This window comes from Hippopotamus amphibius, chromosome 12, assembly GCF_030028045.1.
Source record: "Hippopotamus amphibius kiboko isolate mHipAmp2 chromosome 12, mHipAmp2.hap2, whole genome shotgun sequence".
Classification (NCBI taxonomy): domain Eukaryota; kingdom Metazoa; phylum Chordata; class Mammalia; order Artiodactyla; family Hippopotamidae; genus Hippopotamus; species Hippopotamus amphibius.
Window position 1 is genome coordinate 38,387,464 of NC_080197.1, and position 26,860 is coordinate 38,414,323.

Below are 26,860 nucleotides of genomic sequence, written 5' to 3' on the forward strand. Positions count from 1 at the left end.
TGGCACCCTATGGAGCCCCAGCAGGATAAGTAAAAACAAGTCAGTGAAAAATAATACTGCGAAACCAGAGACAGCTGGTTCTCACAGAACAGAAAGGATTTGTTTGCTCGGTTTCACCCTGTTACGCGGCAAACATTCCCAAACGATGAAGGAAAAGCCTCCACCTCAGATCGGAGGTCACCACCCTGCCTCCTCCCCCCAAAGTCACCATCTCTGGGAAGGCTTCCTCTGGGGCTGCACCTGGCTGCAGCTTTCCCCGTCCCAGATACCAATTCAGAGACCAACTGGAAGATGCCTTAAAAGGTATAAACTAAAAAATGTTGGTGTTCCACCAAACTCTCCCAGGAGGGGGCTCTGAGCATGCGGGTCAAAGATGGAATCAGAGAAGCTCCATCCAAACCCAGCTCCCCCACCTTCCCACCTCCCCTGCCAAGTAGGGTCAATTGTCTGCTCAGGAGGCACTGTGAGGATGAAGTGGGCAGAGGAGTCAAGCACCTGGCAGGGCCTCCTTGCCCACCCTGCTCAGAAGTGTTTGTTTTCGTTCCCACGTTGGGTATCGTGGGGGTTGGAGGAGGGGGCAGGTCAGCCTGCCAGAACTCTAGTTAATCAATCGCACTCAAGTCAGGCCGAGGCGATGGGGTGAGAATTCACACTACCTTTCCTGCACCACAAGCTCGGCCAGCGTGGGTGAGCCGGGACCAGCGTGTGCCTGAATCACCTCACAATTTGCCCTCAGATAAATGTTGTGCAGTCACATTACAACAGTCTCACCTGAGTCCCACCCGGTCCCTGCGCTCCTTCCACGCCATCAGACATCTGTATCTGCTCTGCTCTCTGCTTATCGGCGGCTCTGAGTCAGGTCTTTGTCAGGACATTTCAGTCTTGACAGAAGATCCAGAGCAGGAAGTGAAGCCTGGGGCCAGGTTGGGCAGGGGCAGCTCAAAAGCCAGTCCACATCCCCCAACTGGGTCTCAGGCAGGCCCGCTGGAAGCTTGTCTCTGCTTCACCAGAGATCAGGGTGGCTTCACCAAAAGGGGGACTGGGCAACTGGACTTGATAGAAGTCTGTCTGCAACCCTCCCCTGCTGCCCTGCCCCGGGCCAGACTATTCCGGTATGAGGAAGGTCCTGCTATGACTTCCCAGGCATCCAGAGGTGCAGATCCGGGTCGTTCCCATGAGCTGCCTTTGTAGGTTCAGCATCCTCCCCAGCCTCCCTCCCCGCGCCCGAGGCTCTGGACAGACACTCCCTGGGACAGCCCTGCTGCTCTCGTCCCACCTCTCAGGGCGCCAGTGCAATGCATTCTCTGTAAAGCCTGCATCTCATCCACTGAAGGACACAGATCCTCTGTCCACCCCTGGGCAGGGGCTGGGTCGCAGGCAGGCTGAGCTGCTCACGTGTGGGGTCTGCATGGGCGGCGCTGCCTGGGTGGGGTTTTGCTTCCTCGTTCTCTGTGCTCTAGACCAGCACCCACGGCCACGGCTCCATGTGACGAGGGGGTCTCCTGTTGTCCAGCCTGGTAGCTCCCAGCCACGTGGCACCTGAGCATTTAACTGTGGCTACTGCCACCAAGGAACTAAATTTTTTTTTTTTTTACTTATATCTAACTAGCCACCTGTGTCTAGTGATTGGCCAGCACAGTGGTCTAGAGACAGGTAAGCTTACCAAATAACAGTCTAAGATAAAGTGAGCGCTTGTTGTATATTTCCTCCTGGTAAGACAGTGAATTTTTTAAGTGTTCTCTTTTGAGTGAATACGTCTCTTCCAGTTTCCAAGGATTATATTCAACAACATATAAAGAATAGCATTATTAGATCAAAAAACATCACCATAGAAAGAAGAGAATGAACAAAATAAAGCTTTATTTGAATGGCCCTGCAGATCATTTTGAGGCCCTGGTCGCTGTCCCGGTTTATAGCTGTCATTGCATAAGAAGCGCCCTAAACATAATGCTACAGGTACAGGTGCATGAGAGCTGCCAATCTGTTGCTACAGCCAAGGCCACCCATCCTTGCCTGGTCACCGAGAGGGCAGCACAGCCACGTATGGCAGGTGTTGAGCACCCCAGACACCCTGTGAACACCTGCACAGCTGCAGGGCACCGTCCACTGTGGGATGCAGGTTCGGGCAGCCCTCCCTGTCCTCCAGGACCCAGCTCAGCAGGCCACGCTCCACGAGTGGGCTCTCGTGTGCTTGGCTATAAATAGGCACTTTGCAACCTAATGGTCGACATCGTCTTGCTAAGTCCAGAGGACCCAAGGCACATTGAAAAGGGAGAGACCTGGCTCAGAGCAGGGAGGTAGGGCAGTTTTCAGGGACACAGTTCTGGCTGCATTACTGAGTCCCTGGCTTCCCTGAACAGCCCCACGCATGGAGCACACCGACCGGCTGCTAAGAATGTCCAAGGCCGGGGGGAGGGGAATGTTTTCAGACCGCAGCCTGCAGAAGCACACGTGACAAGCCCTTCAGAGCTGAAAAGTGAGCCCATCCCCACAGGTGCTTTTAGCAGTTAGGTTTCACCACACACAAACCAAGAGAAGTGGAAACACACCAAAAACAGATGCTGTGGGCTTGAGAGGTTTCAAGATAGCTGTGTTCAGAGGCACAGACATTTCCAATTCAGATTTCAAATAGGCCAAACAGTACCCAAAAGTGCACCCTCCAGCCTGCCACACTTCCCCACGAGCGGAGGCAAAGAGGGAGCTTTTCATAACTGTTAAGAAGAGTATGTACAAGTAAACCACACATTGCACATGTGTGTTTGCACCATTTTTCTCCTAAAATATAAAAGTATAAAAATAAAATTTCCACCTCTCATTTCTAGAAACACCTGGAGGAAACATGACTGCTTCTAGTTCCCAGTCACCTGAGCAGGCACAGGTGCTCCACCTCCCTGTGCTGTCAGGAGGACACAGGAATGGAGGTGACGGACTTTTTACCAGGAAACCAAATTCAGGGCAAGTGGGAGGAAGCTCACCCTGCGTGAGGACCTGTCATGAGTCCCCACATGGAGGGAGGGCAGGGACTTTGGGCTTCATGTGGAGGGCAGTGTAGGTTCTTCTGGGGTGTCTAGGAATACACCAACGCGGGAGCTGTGTTCTAGGAGCATAAGTTAGGGGCCTGGCTCGGGGTCTCGGCGGAGCCATCGCTAGGCGGCCCCCTGCTTGTCTTTGTACTCCTGGTAGGCGCTCAGGATCTCTGTGATGACGCCGGGGTCCTCCAGGGTGGTGGTGTCCCCCAGGTCATGACTGCTGCCGGTGACAATCTTCCTAAGGAGCCTCCGCATGACTTTTCCAGACCGAGTTTTTGGAAGACGTTTCACTACCTGGCAGGGAAGGTGCAGCATGAAACTCCGGGTGGTGCCCAGACTCCCAGTGCGTGTCCCACAGTGTGGAGCTACGGAGGGCACTGCTTAGGGGAGGATGCCCCTCCCCGGGAACCCAAGAGGAACGGCTGATATGCAGCCACCCGCCCCCCCAGAGAACAGCGGGGCTGTGGCCTCTGGTTTTACCCTCCTTCATCTGGACCTAAAGCTGAAATCAACCAGTCAGGCGTTTTGACCCTCCACCAGGGAGGCTCTCCCGTACCCAGGTAGACCTCACTGCCGACACGCGTTTCTCCCTCCCGCTACACTAGGAGGGCTCCCAGGTGGCAGCAGAACCAGGCATTCTTGGGGCACCTTGTCTCTTACCCTGGCCAGGGCCGTAGTTGGCTTTTTCTAACACAAGAAGCAAGAGCTGCTTCAGGAAAATGTTCTCTTGCCTTGTGTTTGAAACTTAGCATTTGGCATTTTCCAACCACAGGCATCCAACATCAAGGTGATACATTAAGGGCTGAGTTTGGGGCCTGTAACAGTGGCCTGTCTTTTGAAAGAGTCCGGTTCACCTATGGGGAGTTCAGGTGAAGCTCTGGTCACCAGGCCAACAGTCTGACCTCATACAGCACTGAGTGAGGCTGGGCCCTCCGGCCTCCAAGGCCCAGCTCCCAGGCAAGGAAGGAGTGACAAGCCAGCAGGGCTGAGAAGGTGGCCCAGTTTCTCCTCAAAACCAACCCAACACAGGCTCCAGACAGGTCTCGCTGTGTCTCCTCACTGGGCTGGGGACCTCTGGTCCCATCCCAGGCCTCTCTGTTTACAATCCCCAATGCTCCGCAGTCTAGCCAGCCCCTGCACAGGTGGCTGTGTCTCCCATCCTCCGAGGACGCAGCAGCCCACCACCCTCACCCACCCCCTGCCGCTGCCCCCATCAATAGTGGGAAGCGAGGAGGAGGCTTAAAAGCCGCAGCTCAACGGCCCCTGAGGCGCGTCCACTCACCAGGACCTGGTCAGGCACCGCATACTTGGCGATCTTGGAGGCCACCACTGACCGCAGCTCCTGCACCACCACGTCCGCGTCACCCACGTCATCTCTCAACACGATGAAGGCAAACGCAGCTGGAAGAGCAGAGGTTCAGGCGCATCAGACCATGACCCACCTCCTGGGGCAGCGTGTTTTGCACAAACTGCCATAAATCCACAGGGGCTTTAAATCATAGGCCAGTGACCCGTTAGCTGCAGCCCTGAAAGTACATTTCCATTTTCATTCAAGTTGGAAGTGACTCCAATAGCTCTTCCAAGAGCCCAGGGAACAGGAACGTGTGGAGAGACCCTGGAGCCGTGACTCACCTCTGTCACAGTGCCCGTGACACAGCCGTGACGTGGGCTGTAGGAGACTCTCCACCCTGTGCGCCAGATATGGAAATATCGCCCAGGCACTAGTCTCTGGGCACATGCCCCACCTGTGGGCACCAGCCACATGGCTATTTAAATGTAAGTTAAGTGTAAAATGTGGCTCCCCAGTTGCGGGAGCCACATGTAGCCGGGGGCCACTGTGTGGACAGCACAGACGAAGAATGACTCCAGTGCAGCAAGAAGTTCTGTTGGGCTGTGCTGGTCAACCGATATTTTAGCACAAACACCAGGTTTTGTTTTCAATACTCCAGCGAGGATCAGAGTGGCTCCCACGGGTCTCCAGCATGTTTCTCCTTGACCCACTGGGGATGATCTCACGTACTGACCCAACTCCATTTCTCTCCACATGAGCAGTCGCTGACCCAGCACCACTTTGGACAGTCTGTCCTTTCCCCGCTGACCCATACTGTCCCCCCTCCAAGCCGGGCTCCCTCCACGTGCAGCCTCCTTCTTGCTCACTGGCCCGTCCATCCCTGCACCAAGCCCACCCCATCTTAATCGATGTTCCCTGAGCACCACCTAACCACCAGTGGTCCTGTCCATCTGCCTCTCTCCTCTCCCCCAGCCCCTCCAGCACATGAGCCCATGGGGCAGGGACTTAGGTTGCTCTCCAGGTCTGCCTCCTAATCACACAAGACCTGGGGGCCCCCCCTCCATCAGATCAGTTGCAGAGAGAGTGGGGACAAATACACACCCACAGCTATTGCTACTGTTCCTGTTTTACAAGTGGACAAACACTCAAATTTATTAGAAATCAGGAAAATGCACATCATCATACCCAATACTCATACTGTTCAGCCTCCTCACCCGAAATCTCCACTTGAGAGAGATGGGAACTAGCAGCCTGACCCACTAGAAAGCCCTGGCCCCCGCCCACTGAACCTGCTCCTCCTACAGGAGCCCTGACCCCAGAGCTGGCAAGGTCCTCAGAGGACACGCACCTTCTCCCTTGATGTCATGGGGATAGCCAATGACGGCGGTCTCAGGCACTGCAGGGTGCTCAGCCTGGGCACGACAGAGAACGCAGAGGTGAGGCACCGACTCAGCCCGCGCCGACCGCCCCAGACCCCAGGCAGCGGCGGCCGGTGGAGGTGCGGGGCGCGGAGGCCGGCCGGGCTCACCATGGCGTCCTCAATCTCCGCCGTCCCCAGCCGGTGGCCGCTGATGTTAATGACGTCGTCCATCCGCCCCGTGATCTGGTAGTAGCCCTCCTCAGTCCGGTAAGCCCCATCTCCCGTGAAGTAGTAGCCTGCACCACAGCGGGGGATTCGGTGCCAGCTCCAAACCAGGACCCAGCAGGGCCCTCATCCTTCCACAAGGGACCCCTCCCTGGACAGGAGGAAGCGCCGAAGCCCCCCCTGCCCAACCCCCACCCCATGGAGACACCTCTCAGGTGCTGCTCGGCTGGTGCCAGTAAAGGGCAGAGGGGCTGCCAGATGGCAGGAGGCTGCAAACGTCTGGAGGCAGAAAATACAAGGAGCCCTCTCGAGCATCCCCAGTCTTCTGTCAGTGTCACTGACATGCTTGCGACCACAGAGCATCGGTTCCCACGGGCACATGTGTACATGAACTTCCACCCAACGACCCGAAACAAGCCGGGAAGACAATGACAGGGAGACGGGGAAGGCCTGGGGCACCACGATCATCTCCAGGGTGGCGTCCAGCTCTTCTCCTGGGAGCCTAAGGCCTGAGCCCCCGGGATGACCCCGAGCTGGGCTGCTCCCGGCTCAGAGGTAAGGAAAGCAGGGATGGTTCACACAACGCCCAGACCCTTGGAAATGGTCCTGAGACAGAGTCCAGCAGCGGCAGGAGAGGCTCACCCGGGTAGGTCTCAAAGTAGGCGTCCATGAATCGCTGGTGGTCTCCATAGATGGTCCGGGCCATGCCCGGCCAGGCCTGGGACAGGCACAGAGCCCCAGACACATCTCCGCCCTCCAGGACCTTTCCCTGCAGACCCGGGAGACGGAGACACAGAAGGAGTGACCACCTCAAGCTCTCCAAACTGCCTGGCCCGATGCAGGAATGGGACATGCGCCCCAAAGGGAGCTGCCCAGAGCTTTCTCCCCTGAGAGGAGACCCTACGGTGGGTGCTGTGCGAGGGGGAGAGGGCAGCAGAGGCTGTGGAAGCAGTGGGGGTGGGGGGCGGGTGCTGGGCAGGGCATGTGGACAGGGAGACTCACCTGCTCGTCCATGAGAACAGGGACGATGCCAAACAAGGGCCTCATCGCCATGCAGGGCAGGATTTCTGCCCCCTCCTCTGAGGGCCGCGGCGAGATGCAGATGCCCCCCGTCTCTGCAGGGAGGACGGGAAGAGACACCAGTGAGCCTGGGGCTGCTGACACCTGTATCCAGGTGCTCTCCAGGGAGGGTGGGGGTGGGCCTGCCTGTCTGGGACAAGGAGATGGCCCCTGGTGACAAAAAGGAGAAACCAGGCTTGGGTGCTGGTCCCCTCCACCATGGAAGGGAGAGCGGGCCGGGGGCCAGGTTCAGCCCCAGGAGCCTCAGCCCCTATCCTGTGTCATGGGACGTGGAGACGGTGGAAAGGAGGATGGAGGGAAAGAAGTGCTCTGGGCAGGGCCCCCAGACCAGCCAAGGAAAAGAGCACCCACAGGTTCTGCCCCCAGTCATTTCTCTAGCTCCAGCCTCCATCAGCCTGCATGGGAAGGCCCCCCGGAGACTCCGCTGTAGGGAACGTTTGGGGCCTTCCTGAACCACAATGCCTGTGCCACTGGGAACATTTCACTTTCTGGCTTCTTGCAGGACAAGACCTCAGCCACATTTATCACGTCAGTGGTGGTCTCTTGCCCCCCAAATCCTGATAAGTCAGACACCCCAGAGGAGAGGGGTGAATCAAAGCAAAATGGCACAGAAAATACTCTTTTCCCACCAGATCTAAATCTAGACTCAAGGTCCCTTAAACAGCAGGACCCAACACTGGGTTGTTCCAGGTTCAGGAGGCAGGCCACCAAGGAAAGGAAACTTCGCGGGCCCCTGTGTCACCCCGCCATCCCACCCGGGCCCCACCTTACAGACGAGGAAACCGAGGCTCAGGGAAGCCTTCACACCCATGTCTCACAGCTACAGAGCGGCAGCTGCTGCCCCGAGCTTCCTCTCCCCACATGCCAGGCGCCCCTGGAGCTGACCCTCCGCACTCCCTGCCCCTCCCCGGGGATGGGCTCACCTGTCTGCCACCAGGTGTCCACCAGCGTGCACCGGCCGTCGCCCACCACCCTGTACAGCCACTCCCAGGCCTCGTGGTTGATCGGCTCTCCCACTGCAACCGCACCAGAGAGAAGATGTTAAGAGACCTCAACAAGGCTGAAACCAAAAGGAGCCGATTTCACAAGGAAAACAGCTCTATAATTTTCCTGAAAGACACAAAAGGAGACTTGGAAAAGCAGTGAGATCATCGGGTTTGTGGCCACCGAAGAACACAAATGACAATGAGGTATTTTCACCGTCAGAGGGTCAAAAACCAAGAAGTTGGCAAAAGTGTGGAGGAACAACTACATAGGCTGCTGGAGTGCAGTTTGGGGAGCCATTCAGGTGTTTCTCTTCCCGTTTAGAAGTGTGTCCGCCCGCTGCAACTGCTTTGGTTGCCTGCTGATGGCAGAACCCCCTAAAGCCAGACACACTTGTCCTGTGACTGGAGAAGGTCACTCCAGGCACCCACCCCCAGCAGATATGGACGAGGATGTTCCCACGGCCAAGAGCTAAAAACTGTCCGTGGACAGGAGAACAGCGAAGTGAAACGTGGCGCGTTCGTGAGGGACCAGCACTGGCCAAGGCATGAAGGACCCCGATGCAGGAGCCACCGTGCTGTTCACCCAACCTGCCAGCACAGTTCACTGATCCTGATGGAAGAACTGTTCACACATTGAGGTACAGGGAAGTCATTCCAGCTCACACACCATTTAACTCAGACCTTACATTAACTAGAACAGCCTGTCTGGCCTGTCAGACATACACTGCACATCTGCTTTAATCATTAAAGTAAAGGGCGTGCTGTCCAGAAGCAAAGAATGTCTGGAGATAGAGATTAAATGCCTCCCCTCCTGGGATGCTGATGCTGGGACTCCTTTGATGATAAGACTCCCTTCCCAGGCGCCAGGGCTGTGTGACTTTCTGTGTACGTGCTGATCTGCTTTTCTGAAACCTTGAAGGAATGTATCCCTGGGGACTTGTTTGATGTTCTTTGTTCTGATAACCCATAAAACTGCTGAAAACCATGCTTCTCTGGAGCAGTTCCCTTAGAGCTATAGTCCTCAGCTTGGCTTGAATAAAATTCTCTTCTATTCTCATACATTGGTTACTGATTATTTTCCTCGACAATACCCTGGTCTCAGGAAACCCCCATAGGGCTCTGCTATCGGCTAAGGTTATGCAGTAGGGGTGCCCACAAGCTATACAGAGCCCGGTCAGCCTGGGAGGGCTCCCTGGGGGGAGCAGGGGATCCCTACACACTCGGTGCTGCCTGTCCAACCAGAGAGTGACTCTGGTCATGGCCCTTATGGGCTGAGGCCCACAGGAGTCTGCCCCTGGCCTGGGGGACGTGCACCCCCTCTAGCATCAGAGCACTCAAAGCATCTGCCTTGTCCCCTGAGTCCTGCTTCCTTAGTAACCAAATCCCGTGCAGGAGAACAGGTCTGGCACCTTCCACCTCCCTGGACCACCTCAACTCAAGGTAACCCAGGTCACCTCTCCAAAACTCTCTTGTGACTTGGCAACATCTATCCAAATTACAAGAGGCGATGACCTGTGGTCTCACAACTCCCTCTCTGCCTGGAAACACGCACCCAAGGACAGAACAGCACTGATGACAGGGCTGCGAACAGCGTGGGGTGAAATCCCGGGCAGCCACTGGGAAAGGGCTCGGGCCTGACCTTCCCACACTGGTGAGTTTTCATGATGAAGACAGAGCACAGAAAACATCACAATGCTGAGCCCCGGACCCTTAAAGGCTATGGGCTCCAGGGAGGGGTTTTCAGGTGGGACATCTGCTTTCTACTGGCCACGGCCGCATCATGTGAACTCAGCACAGACACAGCTCGTGATGAAGCCATCCAGAGGCCGGCACTGGCTCTGACACACACACGCCCCCTGCAGCCGCTCACCTGAGCCCAGGGTCCGCAGGGAGGAACGGTCGTACTTCTTCACCCAGGAGTCCTCATATTTCAGCAGCAGCCGGAAGGCTGTCGGGGCTCCATAGAACTGATTGATCTTTAACCTCTGCACCGTCTCCCAGTACCGACCTACGAGAGGCACCGGGTCACATCACCTCCATGAGCCTCACATAGAGGCAGCCCACGTTACCATGAGCCAGACATGTGAAGACACCCCCGGCGTCCATGAAACCCACCCCACACCCACCGCCGGGCAGTCCCCATGGGGCCGCCTCCCGCACACCCTGCGTGGGGACTGGAGCCTCCACCTGGCCCTCGATGCCGACCCACGTGCTGACAGCCCACCTCCTGACCCACAGGACACAGTGAGGAATCAGGTCAAAGGGATGTTACCATGAAGTAGCACCAACGCAGAACCCGCGTTCAGGCACATTTAAATGGTCTCTCCTGGTGACCCAGGACGCACACACTCCATCAACCCCCAAGTCATCGCCACTGCTCTGCACACAGGAGGCTGAGGCCACCTGAGACGTGGCGCTTATCCCTAGCCGGGGCCCTGCACATCTCCCAGGAGCACATCTGGCCCCTGCTGGAGGCTGGAGAGGACCAAGGTGGGGGGACCAAAGTTCCAGGCACAGAACCATCAGCACCGTGGACCCATCTGGACGAGTCTCGGCAGAGCCGCCAACATTCGGTCATGTTTGAACAAACACTTGAGGATGCCGTGCTGCAGGGAGGAAGATGCCAGGGGAGCAAGACGGATCCTCACAGGGATCCCACTCCACGGCGGCGCCTCCAGACCACACACCACAAGCTCTCCCCGAGCGGCCTTGAAGGCACAGGCAGCCAGGGGACCCCGTGAGGCTGGCTGCTGGCCTGGGCTTCCAGGAAGGGCAGGATCCAGCCAGGTGGCTGCAGAGGTGAGAGGGACACTAGGGTGTGTGGTCCCTGAAAGCCTCCAGTGATTGGACCCCCTTCCATTGCCCGTGTGATCCCACCACAGACCTGGCCCGGCCCCCGCCGCCCGGCAGCTTTGTCACAAGGACCCACAAGGCCAGCCCGAGCACAGCCTCCACCCCGCGGCCCACACCCCCCAACCTCTCCTCCTTCCTCCAGCCCCTCCTGCAGTCCGCACCAGCATCGGGATAAACTGGGGTGCTCTCAAAAAGGACGCTGGTCGCTCCATTGCAGAGGGGTCCATACACCACGTAGCTGTGTCCTGTGATCCAGCCAATGTCAGCCACGCAGCCAAAGACGTCGCCCGGCTGGTAGTCAAACACAAACTGCAGAAACAGGAGGAAGGGCTGTCAGGAGCCTGTCACCCGTCACAGGCTGTGTTCTGCCCCCGAGGCACAGCTGCTCCCATGGCCCCGGAGAGCAAGAGTGAGGGCAGAGCAGCCACAGCAGTGAGCAGAGGAGATCACTGGGGAGAGTAGCACCAGACCCGCAAATGATAGATAAAGAAGCCAGACCCCAGAGGGGACACTCTGTGAGCCCCAGCACAAAGCCCGCCATATGCCAGAGGTCACCTAGCACTGGTCCTGAGGCGGGGGGTGGCGGGGGGCACGGAGATTGGCGGTTCAGACAGCAGGGCCTTCAAGGAGCTGGAGACGCCTGTGTCCTGACACAGATGGAGGCCACGCATGTACCCACAGGTAAAACTCCATCCAGTCCTATGTCTAAAATAAGGGCACCTTTCTGCATTGTTATGCCATAATTTTTTAAATCCTTTAAAAACTGCAAAAAACAAAAGCCAAAAAGACCAAGAAATGCATCAAGCATCATCAGCTTCTAAGAGCCTGAGAGACACAGGAGTCTCCTTATTCTTCCCAAAAGGTCAAACCTGAACCTGACCCTGTCTGCAGGTCCACCTGCCCTTTTGCAGGAGACACTGAGGACAGAGAGACACACAGCCAGGTGCTATGACCGACAACGTTTAAGAAAATTAAGGGATGGAGGGAAACCCACTGGTTAAATTTGGCTTAAAAGGCTTATCCAAAATAGTCAGTGGGCAAGAGGAAGCTACAGTATCTAGGGATGCACATTTGGGTGACAAAACTAGAAAAACAGGGCAGGGACACTATGTGCCACGAAGGGGCTTCTGTGTGAGCTGGCGATGTTCTGGTTTTTGACTGAAGGGCATTTGCCAAACAATAATTGATTAAGCCACACATTTGATTTCGGTGGTTTTCTGTATCTGTGTTCTGTTTTGAAATAAATATGGTTTTTAACCTTTGGGCGAGTGGCCCAGTCTCTTGCTGCCACAGACACACACTGAAGTCCCCAGAGTTTCCAGACAGCACAGTGGTCTCAAGTCCACCAGGGCCCTGTGGAGCCATGACCCAAGGCAGAGGAGGAATCTTTCAAGGAAACTGCACCCCCACTGCACCGGCAAAACAGGACACCCACACCCCAAAGCCCATAGCATCCCAGAACTGAGAGGATTTTTAATACAATGAGTACCCACAGTGCCACATCTTTCAAGGTGCTGGCGATCTCTCTCCCTGCTGTTCTTGGAAGGAGAACAGGTGCCCGGGACCAGCCACGATCTAAAGGGCACCCTGACCCCACTGCCTCACTCTGAAACCTGCTCACATCCCCACCACCCCTGCAGAGTCCACTGTCCTTTTCCCTGAAGAACCCAACAGTCCTAATACCTTCAGGGGGTGCACGGACACACACACACACACACACACACACAGAAATGCACACTCACAGACACATGCATATGTACAGAAGGCTAAAAGTTTCTATTCCTAATGCTTTGAAACTCCCTCACTGTACTGAAGAGAAATTCAAAAGATGGTCCTGGCCCTACATCCCCACTTCTAGTCATGTAGACAGTGTCCTGGTAACACTTGAAAACAAAAAATGACGACTTTTTCACCACATTTACAGCTTCCCTCATGCTAATTTTGTTATAAATTGATGGAAACATTTTGACTCATTCTATGACTGTCTTGGTGTTCGGTCTCCCTAGTTACATTTTCCAAAGTGTTCTGACTTACGTGACGTGACGTGTCAATTTTTGCACCATGCCCACCCAGAGGTGAGCAAGGGGCTTTCAGACGAGAACAGCTCTGCAACACTCAGGGTCACCCAGTGGCCAGAAGACAACTGCTTTAACGTGGACTGTGTCAAGCGCAATATCTCATCTGCCCGGGTATTGCTACTTCTGGGCCACGTCTGTCTTTCTGCCTCACTTCCCCATCCACAGTACTACCCGCGAGTGGCCACCACTTCCAGGCTGCATCTCTGCCTCCCAGCACTCGCTCCTCGTCCACGCTCATCCGTGAGGTCCACCTCCAGGTGACCAGGCCTGGCCGATCGGCATAGCCCACCCCCACCCCTGCCACAGTGACTGAGTGGGCGGGGCCCTGGACCCCAGCCAGACTGTGGGTGCTCTCAGCGTCCAGGCCCTGCCTGGATGGGCCTGGGCCTCCCAGTCACCTGGCCAGTCAGCCCCCCTGCTGCTGGCACCGGCTGGGGCTGAGTTCTGCCTCTGGCCAGAGAGAGAGTCAGGTCCACAGACACTATCCTGAGACCCCATCCCATCTGGGAAGTGTCAGCTATTCCCCAAGGCAACCAGGGATTCATGTTAACCAAAATCCTCCCACCCACCCATGTTTAAATGAGTGCTGATTGTTAAATGCATTTACTGTAATAAAACTGTGACAGATCACTTGCTTTATAATCCTTAAAGGATGCTCCCCTGTAGCACAAGTTCCATACACTAAATTTAAGTCTCCTCATAAAAGCAAATCTTTTTTAAAATTTTTCTTTTAAAATGTGGCCCCAGTAAGCAAAGCCTAGAGGCCACAGCACTTTTATGGGCTGCTTTACTTTCTTTTAAAATCAGATTAAAAAAAGATCTCTTAAGTAGAAGAAAGCATTTTAACAAATAACAGTAACGTACTCATCTTTACACCAATACAGTTGCATGGGAGAAGGGCCCGGGAAGGCCAGAGTGCCCGGGCCCCCAGCACCGGAAAGCAGCCGTGCCAGCCAGCACAGCAGGCCTGGTAAGGGCACAGCACACGTGTGACAGGCTGAAGACCAGCAAAAGACACGGGTCCAGGACCCAGGCCCTTCCGACAAAGACAGAAACTTGGCCCCCCAAGGCCACCCCTCCACCATGCTGATGCCAGGACGCCCAGCCCTGCTCGTGAACACACAAGAAGAAGATGTTAGCAGGAGCTCTGACCCCAATTCAGCCTCTTCCGGCCCCCCGCCCGGAGCCCCCCGGGGTGGCACCCTACCCGATGTGTCAGGGCAGCGTACAGCAGGTAGCCCGCCTGGGTGTGGACCAGCCCCTTGGGCTGCCCGGTGCTCCCCGAGGTATACAGCAGGAAGAGCGTGTCCTCGCTGTCCATGCTTTCCGGGGTGCACACTGGCTCCTCCTTGGCCATTTCCTGTGAGGGAGAAGACCAGATGGTCCATTGAGGGCAGTGACCTCGCTCCCACACCCGGCCTCCCCAAGAACCCCTCTCCCCCGCGGCCACAGGACTCAGCAGTCTGGGTTCCGAGTTCACCTTCTCTAGCCTGCCCTAGTTTAATTCCAAATAAAAGGTTGGATCCAGTCATTTCTGTTACATGAAATGTTTCCCTCTGTTTGTGGAGTTTGATTTCTATCTTCCCCACCAGGATGGAAGCCCATCAAATAACACAGGGGAACCCTGGGCACCTCTGGGGGACCCAGATTGAGAATCACAATCTGACGACTCAGTTAATCTGATGACAACCTCTTTGCCTCAAACTCTACAAAAGGAGGTAAACCCACCTGCTCAAGGGAAATGTCCAGATCCCCCATGTGGACCTTGTTGTCTGTCCTGTGAGCCACCAGGACGTGCTGGACAGTTGGGCAGAGCTTTACGGCTTCATCCACGATCTTCTTCAGCTCCACCACACGTCCTCCCCGGAGGCCTTGGTTGAAGGTAATAACCACCTTGCACTTGGCTATCGGAGTCAAACGCAGGTATTTCTGGTCAGTTTCCTCCCCACTCTCTGATCTTCACAGCCCAGAAGGCCACACACAGGCCTAAGGGTGTGATGGAGAAAGTCCATCCTTGAGCAAGAGAGTCAACACAAAACAGGGAAGTTCTGTCTGCTTTGGGACCCTCATGCTCAGAGCAGAAGCACCGGCCTTTTTCCCACTCTGGGAAGAGCAGGTGTAACTAGAGATAAGTCACTGGAAGCTCAACTCTTCCAGACTCCCGCTCCCTCCCACGTGCCCCGGGGCCTTCTGGGCGACCCTCCACTCACCCCACCCCAACCCAGGATGACCGGAGGGGTCAGGGCTGAAATGGGCTACTGTACAACTGCCCCCTGAGGAAGAGCCTGGAACAACCATCCAGCTGCTGTGCTGACGGCCACGCACAGCCCTCCGACCTGTGACGTGGGCCCCGAGGCCTGATTCAGAGCCACAGGCAGAGGTGCTGGGGAATCACTCCACCCAGTAGCCCTCAACCAGGTCCCCCACCCCTCGGGGTCCCCATTGCCTTCCAGGTCTTCCCTGCAGTCTGAGCCCTGGGCATCCACAGTGGGAGCTCCCCAGCCTCACTCCCCACCGCCCTCAGTGCCTCCCAGGACCACCTTCCCAGTGAACTGCCTGCACTTGAACTCTCACCTCAGGGCCAGCTCCTGGGGGCCCTACCTGAGGTGCCAGTCTCCCTCAGCTTTCCAGTCTGAAACCTGCTTCCTAGAGACATGCTCACAGCCTCTCTTCCTCCCAAGAGTCCTAGAGGCGGCACAGCCCCGAGGGCCGCCTGAGACCCCTCTGGCACAGGCCTTTGCCTGGGTCAGAGAGATACTCTAGACTGTTTGGGGAGCCTAGGCCAGTGTTGTCAGCTCTGCACACCAGGCCCCGGCCGCACACACTGTTTGCCCCTCAGGCCTTGGCAATCGGTCACCCTGGGGCAATGAAGTCAGGTGGACAGAGCCTGCCTGAGACTCTCCAGGCCTACATCCCCAAGCTGCAACTGTCCAGAAAAGGTCCCCGGCAGGCAGGAAGGGAAACGGCCCAGCAGGTAGAAAGGGACGCTTCTCAAGGGGATGAGAGATGAAGAAAGCTCAGGACCCCCTGGAGAAAAGAGCGGCCCCTGCCCATCCTGGGTGCTGGAATCCCAGCCTCCCAGACACAGGACTCACTCCTGGTGCCCATCTGTGCGAGACCTCCTTGCCCCCCGAGTGGTTCTCCAGGGCAGGAGCCTCCGGGCCAAACATGCCCAGGCCCCAGGAGGTGCTTGGGGAGCGCCCTCTCTCTCAGGTTCCCGGATGCGGGCGGCAGGGCCGTGGCAAGTGCACGGCATCAGCACAGGCGGGATCAACAGGGGAATTCGCTCTCACCCTGGCTGTTGACCAGGTCTCAGCATCTGTATTTGTTTTTCATCACTTCCATAGCCAATTACTACAAATTTAGTGGCTCAGAGCACCCATTTTTTTAGCTTACAGTTCTGTAGTCTGGGTGAGCTCAGCAGGGTTCTCTGCTTAGAGTCTCACCGCCAAAATCAAGGTGCTGGGAGTGGGGGGAGGGGACGTCACCTGGAGGCTCTGGGGAGAATCTGCTTCCAGGCCGTTGGCAGAACTCAGGTCCATGTGACTGTAGGACTGAGGCCCCCATTTCCTTGCTGACTGTCAGTCAGGGGTCGTCATCAGCTTTTAGAGCCACCTACACTCCCGGCACACAGGTCTCCTTCATCCTCAAAGCCAATGAAGGCGGGTCAAGTCCTGGTCCCACTGTGAATCTCTCTGACCTCCCTCTCTGCCACATGTTTCCTGCTTCAGCCAGAGAAAGTTCTCTGCTTTTAAGGACTTGGGTGGTTACACTGGGCCAACCTGCATCATCCCCCCATTTCAGTGTCCCCTCACATCTGCAGAGACATTTTACCACTTAAGGTACATGTTCACAGGTACTGGGGGATTCAGGCGTGGACAATCTCCCAGAGCCATTCTCCACCCTCCCCACACCTCCCTCTCTCCACTCCTCACACAGCCTAGAACAGGAGGGAAGACAAAGGAAGAGGAGTGGCCAGAACCCAGAGGCCAGGCCAAGGGAACAGGGCCCTAGAATAGAACATACTAACCGGAGAGGCTGCCTACTCATGGTGAAACCTGGTCACCATGCTCACACTCCCCTTCCCAGTGGTGGCCAAAAGACACCTATGAATTCTCTGACCTGATTTCACACCACTTCTCATAGACAAGCAGGGTCTAGATCCCCTCCCCTTAAATTTGGGATGGCCACAGACTGGTTTGACCATTGGAGTATAGCAAAAACAATGCTGTGCATATTCCAGGGCCAGCCTTTAGGACAACTGGCAGTTTCCTTGCTTCCTCTTGGAGCCATGAGCCACCAGGTAACAAGTCTGACTACCTGAGGCTGCCTGGCTATGAGGAAGCCCAGGTTAATTATGTGAAGAGGCCATATGAGGAGAAAGAGACCTCTGGCTGCCCCCAACCATTCAAGCCAACCCAGCTGGTACCCCAGACATCACAGAGCAGAGGGAGGCCATTCCCACTATGCCCCCCTGACTCCTGCCCCACAGAATCATGAAACATAATAAGAAAACATACTGTCCTCAGCACTAACTTTTGGAGTAGCTTGTAACACAGCAATAGGTAACCAAAATACCACCCTCACTGGGCCAAGAGAACACAGACACTTGTCCCAACAGCGTCTTGCCCCAGGAAACTGACACTTGAGTAGCTGGACACGGAGGCTGTAGGATGTTGGGGAAAAAAACACTTAATGGCAAAGTTCTAGAGAAAAGTTATGGGAGTTTCCCCTGCTGAGTCCCTCAGAGCTAACTGGGCCCCTGCCTTCCCATGGCCTGGCTGTTTAGGATTCCTGAGTTCTGGGAGTTGCCCAGCAGCTACGAGAGTGAGTCAAAAATTATCCGCACTCTGGCTGTACAGTTTATAGAAGTTTTACTATAACTGGAGTGCGGATAATTTTTGACTCACTCTTGTAGCTACTAATTCTCCAGAGTCAATTGCTTTTTCTTGTTTCAAAGAATCTTAACAGAAACACTTGGTAACTATGGCCACATCAGTAAGAGAAGAAAGGAGCAGCCTAATGTAATGTTAAAAGCATTGGCAGAATGCCTGGGTTCAAATCCTGGCTCTGTCACTAAGAAGCAGTGTGATCTTGGGCAAGTCACTTAAACTCTGTGCCTCAGTTTCCAGGATCAGATGGCTTCACTGGTGAATTCTACCAAACAGATAAAGACACATTAACATCAATCTTTCTCAAACTCTTCCTAAAAATTGCAGAGAAGGAAACACTTTCTCACTCACTATGTGGCCAGCTTTACCCCAATACCAAAACCAAACACATCACAAGAAAAGAAAACTACAGACCAATATCCCTTATAAACACTGATGCAAAAACCCTCAACCAAATGCTAACAAACGGTATCCAGCAGCATATTAACAAGATTATATGAGGGTTAGTCAAAAATTATCCGCACTCTGGTTATATTAAAACTTCTGTTGGCTGCACTGTCTTATCAGAGCTTTCTGTTTAAGCAAAAATGGATGCCCCACTTGCCATTTGCACGAAAGAAGAGCAGCATGCAGTGATTCATTTTTTTTGGTCTGAGAGTGTACCTGGTGCCATTATTTATCAAAGACTGCCCACACTGTCGACACTCTACAAAGACTTCATTTTGAGGTGTTAAAGCATCCTCCCTGTAGTCCTGATCTTGCTCCATTGCACTTTCACCTGTTTGGTCCCCTGAAAGCAGCCCTACGAGGACAAAGATTCACTTCTGATGAAGAAGTGAAGATGGGTGCATTTGTGGCTTGCAGGTCAGCCTAAAATATTTTTTTAATGAGGGAATATGAAACCTTCTTGAAAGATGGACAAAATATATTGCAAAGCAATGAGATTATGTCAAAAAATGATTTATTTGTCTTTTCTAAAAGTTAATTAAAGTAAATTCTACAGCCAGTGTCAGATAATTTTTGACTCACCCTCATACATCATGACCAAGTGGGATTTATTCCTGGAATGCAAGGAAGGTTCAACATATGAAAATCACAGAAAACTCAGAAATAAGTCCTCACACATACAGTCAAGTTATTTTTGACAAGAGTGCCAAGACCATTTAACGGAGGAAACAGTATTCTCTTCAATAGATGGTGCTGGTATCGCTGGATACGCACAGGCCAAAAAAAAAAAAAAGAAATGAAGTTGGACCCTTACCTCACACGATATACAAAAATTAACTCAAAATGGATCAAAGATCTAAATGAAAAAGCAAAAACTATAAAAAACGCTTAGGAGAAAACACAGAGGCAAATCTTCATAATGTTGTATTTGGCAATGGAGTCTTAAATAATACACCAGAAATACAAACAACAATAGGAATAGATGAACTGGACTTTATCACAATTAAAAATTTTTGTGCTTCAAAGGACAATACTGAGAAAGCAAAAAGACAACCCACAGAATGGGATAAAATAATTGCAAATCATATATCTGATAAAGGTACAGTATCGAGAATATATAGAGAACTCACAACTCAACAACAACTAAAAAAAAGACAAACGACCAATTAAAAAAAAGAGCAAAAGCCTTAAGTAGACATTTCTCCAAAGACACAAATGGACACGCACAAAGATACTCAATGATATTAGTCATTAGGAAAATACAAATCAAAAATACAATGAGATACCACTTCCTACCCACTGGGATGGCTATAACTTTTTTAAAAGGAAAATAAGTGTTGGTAAGGATTTGGAGAAGTTGGAACCCTCGTACATTGCTAGTGAACACATAAAACAGAATAGCTCCTTCAGAAAAGTTTGGCAGTTCGTCAGTAAGTTAAACATAGATTTACCATAGGTGCCAGCAATTCCATTCCTAGGTATACACCCAAAAAATTGAAAGCAGGTGTTCTTGTACATAAACGTTCATAGCAGTTCTATTCACAATAGCCAAAAAGTAGAAACAAGTCAAAATGCCCATAAACAGATGAATGGATTAACAAAATGTGGTCTATCCATACAGTGAAATATTATTCAGCTACAAAAAGAAACGGAATACTGATACACACTGAAACACAGATGCACCTTGAAAACATGATGCTTAGTGAAAGAAGTAGAACACAGAATGCCACATATTGTAGGAGTTTGTTTTTATAAAACATCCAGAACTGGCAAATCATAGAGACAGAAAGTAGATCAGTAGTTGCCAGAGCCTTGATGGATTGGAAATGAGGAATGCCTGCTTAACAGGTATGAGATGTCCATTTGGAGTGATGGGAAAATTCTGGAATAGTGATGATGGTTGCACAACATGGTGAATATGCTTAACATCTCTGAATTGTACACTTTTAAATGATTCAATGGTAATAGAAAAAGGGAGAGGGTAGAAATAGCAAGAGTATTATCTCATATCGTATTTATGAAGACTAAGTTAAAATGGAAAGAGATGGCCTTCACAAATTGCTTAGAACAAAGCCTGGCACACATTAGGTGCTACAGAGTTGAGAGAGAGAGAGAGAGAAAGAGAGAGGAAAAGAAAGGAGTGGCAGCACCAACCCTTGAAAGTAGAGAGGAAATATTGAAAGGGAGCAGAAAGGCTCCCCAGTCTTTCCTTAAGAGGGTGGTCAACAGAGGTCTGAGAACTCTGCCCTTCAGCTCTGTCCATTACCCAAAGGCAAGTCTTCTGTGAGACACAAAGAATTCCCAACAGCCCCCAAACTTGTTATCCACCCAGGGCAGCCAGCTCAGGGAACCCTCTAGGATCTCAAGGGATCAGGGGTCAGGCTGCACAGACTTGAGGCCACCATTCAGACACTCAGCCCTCTGACACTACAAAAAGGAAAGAGATGATATTGCTCTGCACACCTGTCCAGGAGGCTCTGACCTACCTGCAGACAGAAGGCCTTAAAGACACACCACAAGGCCCACACCTGACTCCCAGGCCTCAGAAGATGGCCCACCCCATTATTCCTTACCACGGAAGGCTTCTAGCTACTGACCTGTGGAAACTTCTCCATACCTCCCCAGCTTCATCTTGCCCTACATTTCTTCCCTCCACCATTGCAGCCACACAGCCTCCTCCAGCCGGTATCCATGCCATTCCCTCCACCTGGGCTCTTCCCTTCCTTCTTCATCTGATTAAATCCAATGCACTCAGACCTCAGCTCATAGAGCAAATGCCATACCTTGTCCCTGGTAGTGTCCATCATCTGTATGTGTGACTCTCAGTAATGTCTGTCACCACCCTAAGTCCCTGAAGGCCAGGGGACCCAGGTTCCTCCCTCCCTCCCACTGCCTATGTGCTCACCATCATTGATCCTCCCCACCAAGGACCCCGCACTGAAGCCAGCGAAGATGACATTGTGGATGGCTCCGATCCGAGCGCAGGCCAGCATTGAGGCCACAGCCAGCGGGGAGACAGGCATGTAGAGGGCCACCCGGTCCCCTCGGCGGACTCCATGCCTCTTGAGCGTGTTGGCCAGGCGGCACGTGGTCTCCAGCAGCTCCCTGTGGCACAAGGAAGGGAGGGCCATCAGAGAAGGGGGAGGGCCAGAACGCAGAGTCATTTGGCTGGAATAATCCTGCAAACTGCAGGCAGTGGAGCCCTGGCCAGCCTGGGGGAGTGCAGCCACTACAACACTTGATGCATGGAAGGCTCCTTTCAGAAAACATTGTAACTTTGTAGGCTGGCTCTGACACAGATTCACGGCCACACTGCTGAGGAAAATCACCTGTCCCCTTGTCCACCAAGAGCAGGGCTTCTCAGAGACCTGGGTCATCCCGTCCCTGAGCCTTCTGACATGCCCTCCCAAAAGGCCCTGGTTCTCTGGGTCAGCACATGCCTTTCCAGGCAGGGGACCCTAACTCTGCAAAGCCACAGTGACTTGGGGAGGAAGGCAGCCTGCAGCCCAAGGCAGAGCTGGGTGGTGAGGGACCAGGACACCAGACACCATGCCCTCACCTCTTTTGCCCACATGGCCCCTGCCTCTGCTCCTGGGCTTAGGCTTGGCCGGCCAATCAGACTGCAGCATCCACCAGAACAAGCTGATTGGCTTGGGGTTGGCACGTGACCCAACCCAACCCAGAGAGGATGACAGTCTGCCAGAAACCAGGGGTCTGCAGCAGAACAGGAAGTGGGGGAAAGCACAGGGGGGCAGAAGCAGGTGGATGCTGAGTTCTGTTATTTCACAGAAAGGGTTGGCATGGAAAGGCAAAAGGAGTCCGCCCCATCCATGTGGCTCCACCCTCGTGGCCAGGACCCAGGAGTGTTTGTTGTTGCCCTGTGCTCAGAGACCCAGAAAGGGGCAGCCTGGCAAGGGCCACCAGGAAACGGAGGGTGGGTGGTGACAGACCTTGGGGGAGACCAGATGAGAGCAGATCACTAGTGTAACCAAGCAGGACCCTTCCTGGGACAGACCCCTCCCCCATATCCTCTGCTGTAGCTCCTCTGTAAAGTACCTAGATAATTGTATCTGATGCACATTCCTGAGTTGTTGTACAGATGCTAAAACCCCCACCAAGTGGAAGAAATTAACTACTTGTAGCCTCCAGACCTACTGGAGCCTGAGGATTGATAGTTAACAGCCCTGTTACCTCACCATCAACCAATCAGAGAACTGTACGCTAGCTGATCACATACCCTGGGACTCCCCTCCCTCACCCTGCCTTTAAAAAGCCTTCCCTGGGACGTCCCTGGTGGTCCAGTGGTAAAGAATCTGCCTTCCAAACCAAGGGACTCAGGTTCAATCCCTGGTCAGGGAACTAAGATCCCACATGCAATGGGGCAACTAAGCCCGCGGACCGCAACTAGAGAGAAGCCCACGGGACAAAACGAAGAGCCAGTGCGCCACAACGAAAGATCCTGTGTGCCGCAACTAAGACCCAATGCAGCTGGAAGGAAGGAAGGAAGAAAATAAATAAATAAATAATAGGCTTTCCTGAAACCCATCAGGGAGTTTGGGTGTTTTGAGCACCAGCTGCCCTGGACTCCTTGCTTGGCACCCTGCAATAAATGCTGCACTTTCCTTCACCACAACTGGGTGTCAGTAGATTGGCTTTACTCTGCACAGGCAAGCGGAGGGACCCAAGTTTGGTTCGGTAACATGAGTGCAGCCTGCGCTCTCCCTCGACTCCTCCCAGGCTGGCACAGTGCCTCTCCAGTGGGACCCTATTCTTTTTCCTTAAGACTTTAGGAGGACAAAAGCCCATTCACTGGTGCCCCATCCACCCCACACCTGAGCTTGTGATGAATGAAAGCGCACCCGACAGCCCCCAACAGCAAACTCCCCAGAACCAGGGCCCAGAAACACACTTCCTGTGTGCAGGGAGGAGGCTAGGATGGTCTGTTGCAGCACTGAAGAGGCAGCTATGGTCAGTCACACAGAAGGGTAACGTAAGCCCAGCACATATGCTATTTGCAACAGCTCTAAAGACGTAAGCAGTAGGAGCTAGGGAGGTGAAGGCTCAAGTGCATCAGAGACAAACGGCGATGAAATCCAGTCCTCATTCTGCAGATGGAAGGCAGCATTTTGAAGTCAAGGAAGGAACAGAACTGTCCAGACTAAAAGGTCTGTGTTACTTTCTACAGTAGCTGCACAGGCATGGGAGCTCACCTTTCTCAGCTGCCTGAGAAAGGTCACCTGAGAAACAGCAGGCCCCTTCCACCTTGTTTAACTGTCACAAGTGTTAATGAGAAGCTTCACCCATTCAGGACCCTGCCAAACATTCAGTAGAGGCTATCTTTACCATCAGACGTCTTTGTTTGAAATTACTTTCTAAAAATACTAAAATCAACTAAATCACTCTAAAAATTCCATTCTAGGCACCATGGGGGCGAGTAGGGCACCAGACAAAGGAAATGAGAGGGAAAGTGTCCTCCTGCAGCACAGCTCCCGCTGGGGAAAGGAAGGCACATGAGAGTGTGAAGGGCATTTATCACCGCAGCTTCTGGTACGATTGCTGAGGGCAACAGGGAGAGCTTTCTGGAAAGGTTGGCTGTGGGAAAGAGGAGCAAGGCAGCAAAGGGGAAAGGATTCCCCTCAGGGCCAGAAGTTGCCTGGCAGTCAGAGCTGAGCAGCTGACCTATAGCCCTGGGAAGGTGTGGAACCAGAGCTGAAGTAGCCCCAGTGTTCCCTGGAGGATGGAGGGCCCTCCACGTGGGCCCTGGAACTGAGTCCACTGGGCTCCACACTCCTGCTGCATCCAGAGAAGTTTCTGATAAAGAATCTAATCCCAGTAAATCTCTTGAGTTCACTCCCCTCTTCATCCTCTCTGCCAAGGCCATAAAACTCAAGGTTGAAGAGATCCTTGAAGCCTCCCTGGAGTTCCTGGCCACAGAGGTCCAGCCTCTGCTTAAACATCACACACAGCACCAAACAGTGTTCCTAGAATCGGGCCAAGACTTGTAGCTGTTCCACTTCCACCGCTTGGTCTGAGGTCAGCCCTTTAAAAATGTCCAGAGTAAATGTCATTCAACGACAGCCCTTCAGATTCCTGAATACCCCCTACCACCCCATAAAGCCTTTTCTCTCCCAGGTTCTCTCACCCAGCCCTCCATGACCCCACTCCCACCCCCTAGAAACCTCCAGGTTACAAAACGGACCCCAGCATTCACATGGTGTCTGCCCGGTTCAGAATATGGGAACCGAGACCTTTGACCCCAACTCTATATATAACCATGTAAATGAAGAACACATTAATCTTTTAAGGCCTGACACAGGTGGCCCAAATTCAAAATAAGGTCACTAACCCACTGACCATCGCCACACACAGAACAGGACTCTAATCAGAGCTTTTCCATATCACAGTTGACAAATTAATTTTTTAAATCAGACTTTCCAGACTATCCATTTGTCTCTATTTAATTCCATCTCAATTTCTACTCATCTTTCCAGCTCACCCATTGTTTTTTTAACTTGGATTTTTCATTTTAAGCCTTTACTTTTCATTAGCAAAGTCCTCCAGACTCAGACCACTGGAAAATATGGTCAGCAAACCTAGGTCTTCAAATCAGAAAAAAAGTATTATTCAAGTGATCCTGTTACTCCAGGTACTCAAAAATCATTCAAAAGCAGTTCTCGGGTATTCACAACTTCTCAGACTTTCACAAACCGAAATGCTGTTCTGTATCAAACAGATAATGCAGCCACTCAGTTTCCTGGGCCGCTGCTTCAGGAAACACTGGCTTCCTCCTTGCCTGCGGGATCTTTCCAAGGGACAGTGATGTGCAGCTTTCTGAGGAATGATCTCAACAAAATGAGTTAGAGTTCTATTTTCAAGTGCAAGGAGAAACAGCATTTGTTATGCAGGTTCTGAATAAGATATCTACGTTTGTCTGTGAGTAGACTCCTCAGGGCCACGCCTTCCATGTGGACAAATGACAAATAACAGGCACAAATACACAGACTGGCCTCATATTCAGGGTGCTGAGCGCCAGCAAAATGCTGCCTGGCCTTGGGGGAGGAAGGACACCTTCTACAGCCACCTCTCAGTTTCAACTGGGAAGAAGGTCCATCCAAAGCTAATCCGACCACAAGTATGTGTAACCAACACATCTGCCCGAACACAGACAGAAGAAAGGCACCTCTGGCCCAGCTCGATGCATAACAGGACACAGCTGGACAGTCCAGGGGAAGTAAAATAAACCATGTGTGTGTGGACGCACGTGTGTGTATATTGCTGTTGTATTTAAGAAAGAAATCGGGAATGCATGACTTGCTTACTTGCTACAATGGCTCTTGTGTTCATTAAATAAACACTAGCTAAGAGGCTACCCCCTTCCTTGTCCACGTGCCCCACTGAGTATGAGCAGGGATTTGTTCACTGCCTTCCTCCCAGCATCCAGTACTGAGCCTAGCTCAGAGAAGGTGTCCGACAGATATCTGTGGAATGGAAGGGAACAGCAGGTAAGCCTGAAAGGACGAGAGCCCTGGTAGGCACAGGGTGACTGGAGCCCGAGCTCTAACCGTGAGCACTGGTCCACCCTGCAGATGCCTCCCCGCCTCCTGCACCGAGAGAGGGGGTCATGCTAGCAGGAAGCGTCCCGCCCCTTGGAGAGAACAATGGGCAGGACCGCCCCACTGATAGGCCAGCCCAAGGCTACTGTCCTCTGCCCATAAGGGAAGGAAGCCAGGGAACCCAGTAGATGTGCGTTTGGAAGGCCTGTGAGTCACTTCTCTCCCCCAAGCCTGGTGCTGAGGGGAGGGGTCAACCTCATGGTCCAAATGCAGGACTGGACAGGACACATCTTTCTTTGGTACACTTCTCTAGACTTTGCTATTCTCTTCAGTAAGCCATTTCTGAAAGATGGAGGTGGTGAGAGATGCAGGGTTGGCTTTCCGAAAGTGAAGCATGGCAGGAGGAACCCCTTCTCACAGGGAGAAGCTCACTGGGCCTTGGGACCAACTCCTTCCCTCTGGCAAACTCCTCTGGCCCAGATATTAAACTGTAGCCACTAAATCTGACCTAACGTGATGACACGTGCTTACTTTGCCCCTGAGAGAACTGAAGCCCAGGAAATTCAGCTGAGCGGGCTCATAACCCAAGTATGAATTCCTCTCACGTCATGATTTGATCTCGTGACCATGACCTTGAGCAAAGGTAAGCTGCAGTGAACTATAAAGCATTTACCACACGTCAACACGAAAACGCCCAAGCTGCCCTTGCCAAGGAAAGCCCTGGACACACTCAGTGTTCGCAGGAAACAAGAGCTGAACTGTCACTGCTGACAGCAAGCCAGCCAGTGAACTTGGGAGCACTACAGCTGCATGTTTTCTAATTTCTTACAAAAAACAAATGTATCCTCCTTGAGGCTTTGCAATACTCTGCGGAAAGTTCTGGACTCCGAATTTCCCTCTCAGGAGAGTGCCTCTGTGAATGACATCTGATCAGAGACGGGGCTTCCACCCAGCTCCCCATACACCTAGAGTCTAAACTGTCCCAACCATAGAATGGCCTAATAATAGGACCACTACCAGCGTGGTCTCGAGGACTCCTGTGGTCTGACTAGCTGCAGAATCCTAA

At 53.0% G+C, this 26,860-nt stretch overlaps 1 protein-coding gene across 3 annotated transcripts in view; it reads right to left on the reverse strand.

Annotated features, from left to right (window-relative positions):
• Positions 1–1,840: 1,840 nt before the first annotated feature.
• The window catches only part of ACSS1 (acyl-CoA synthetase short chain family member 1), a 41,814-nt gene continuing 16,794 nt past the window's right edge, over positions 1,841–26,860 (reverse strand). Inside the window, exons 3-14 of one of the 3 annotated variants that reach the window (XM_057703911.1) lie at positions 21,147–21,346; positions 14,631–14,773; positions 14,110–14,262; positions 10,986–11,133; positions 9,842–9,979; positions 7,909–8,001; positions 6,908–7,020; positions 6,548–6,674; positions 5,849–5,976; positions 5,669–5,732; positions 4,312–4,430; positions 1,841–3,323 (exon numbers count right to left, since the gene is read on the reverse strand). In XM_057703911.1, coding sequence (XP_057559894.1) covers positions 3,147–3,323; positions 4,312–4,430; positions 5,669–5,732; positions 5,849–5,976; positions 6,548–6,674; positions 6,908–7,020; positions 7,909–8,001; positions 9,842–9,979; positions 10,986–11,133; positions 14,110–14,262; positions 14,631–14,773; positions 21,147–21,346 — 1,603 coding nt within the window. In that variant the 3' untranslated portion in view covers positions 1,841–3,146. Of the gene's footprint in view, positions 3,324–4,311; positions 4,431–5,668; positions 5,733–5,848; positions 5,977–6,547; positions 6,675–6,907; positions 7,021–7,908; positions 8,002–9,841; positions 9,980–10,985; positions 11,134–14,109; positions 14,263–14,630; positions 14,807–21,146; positions 21,347–26,860 lie in introns of those variants that run through there. The other 2 variants (XM_057703910.1, XM_057703912.1) reach the window with 2 other exon arrangements.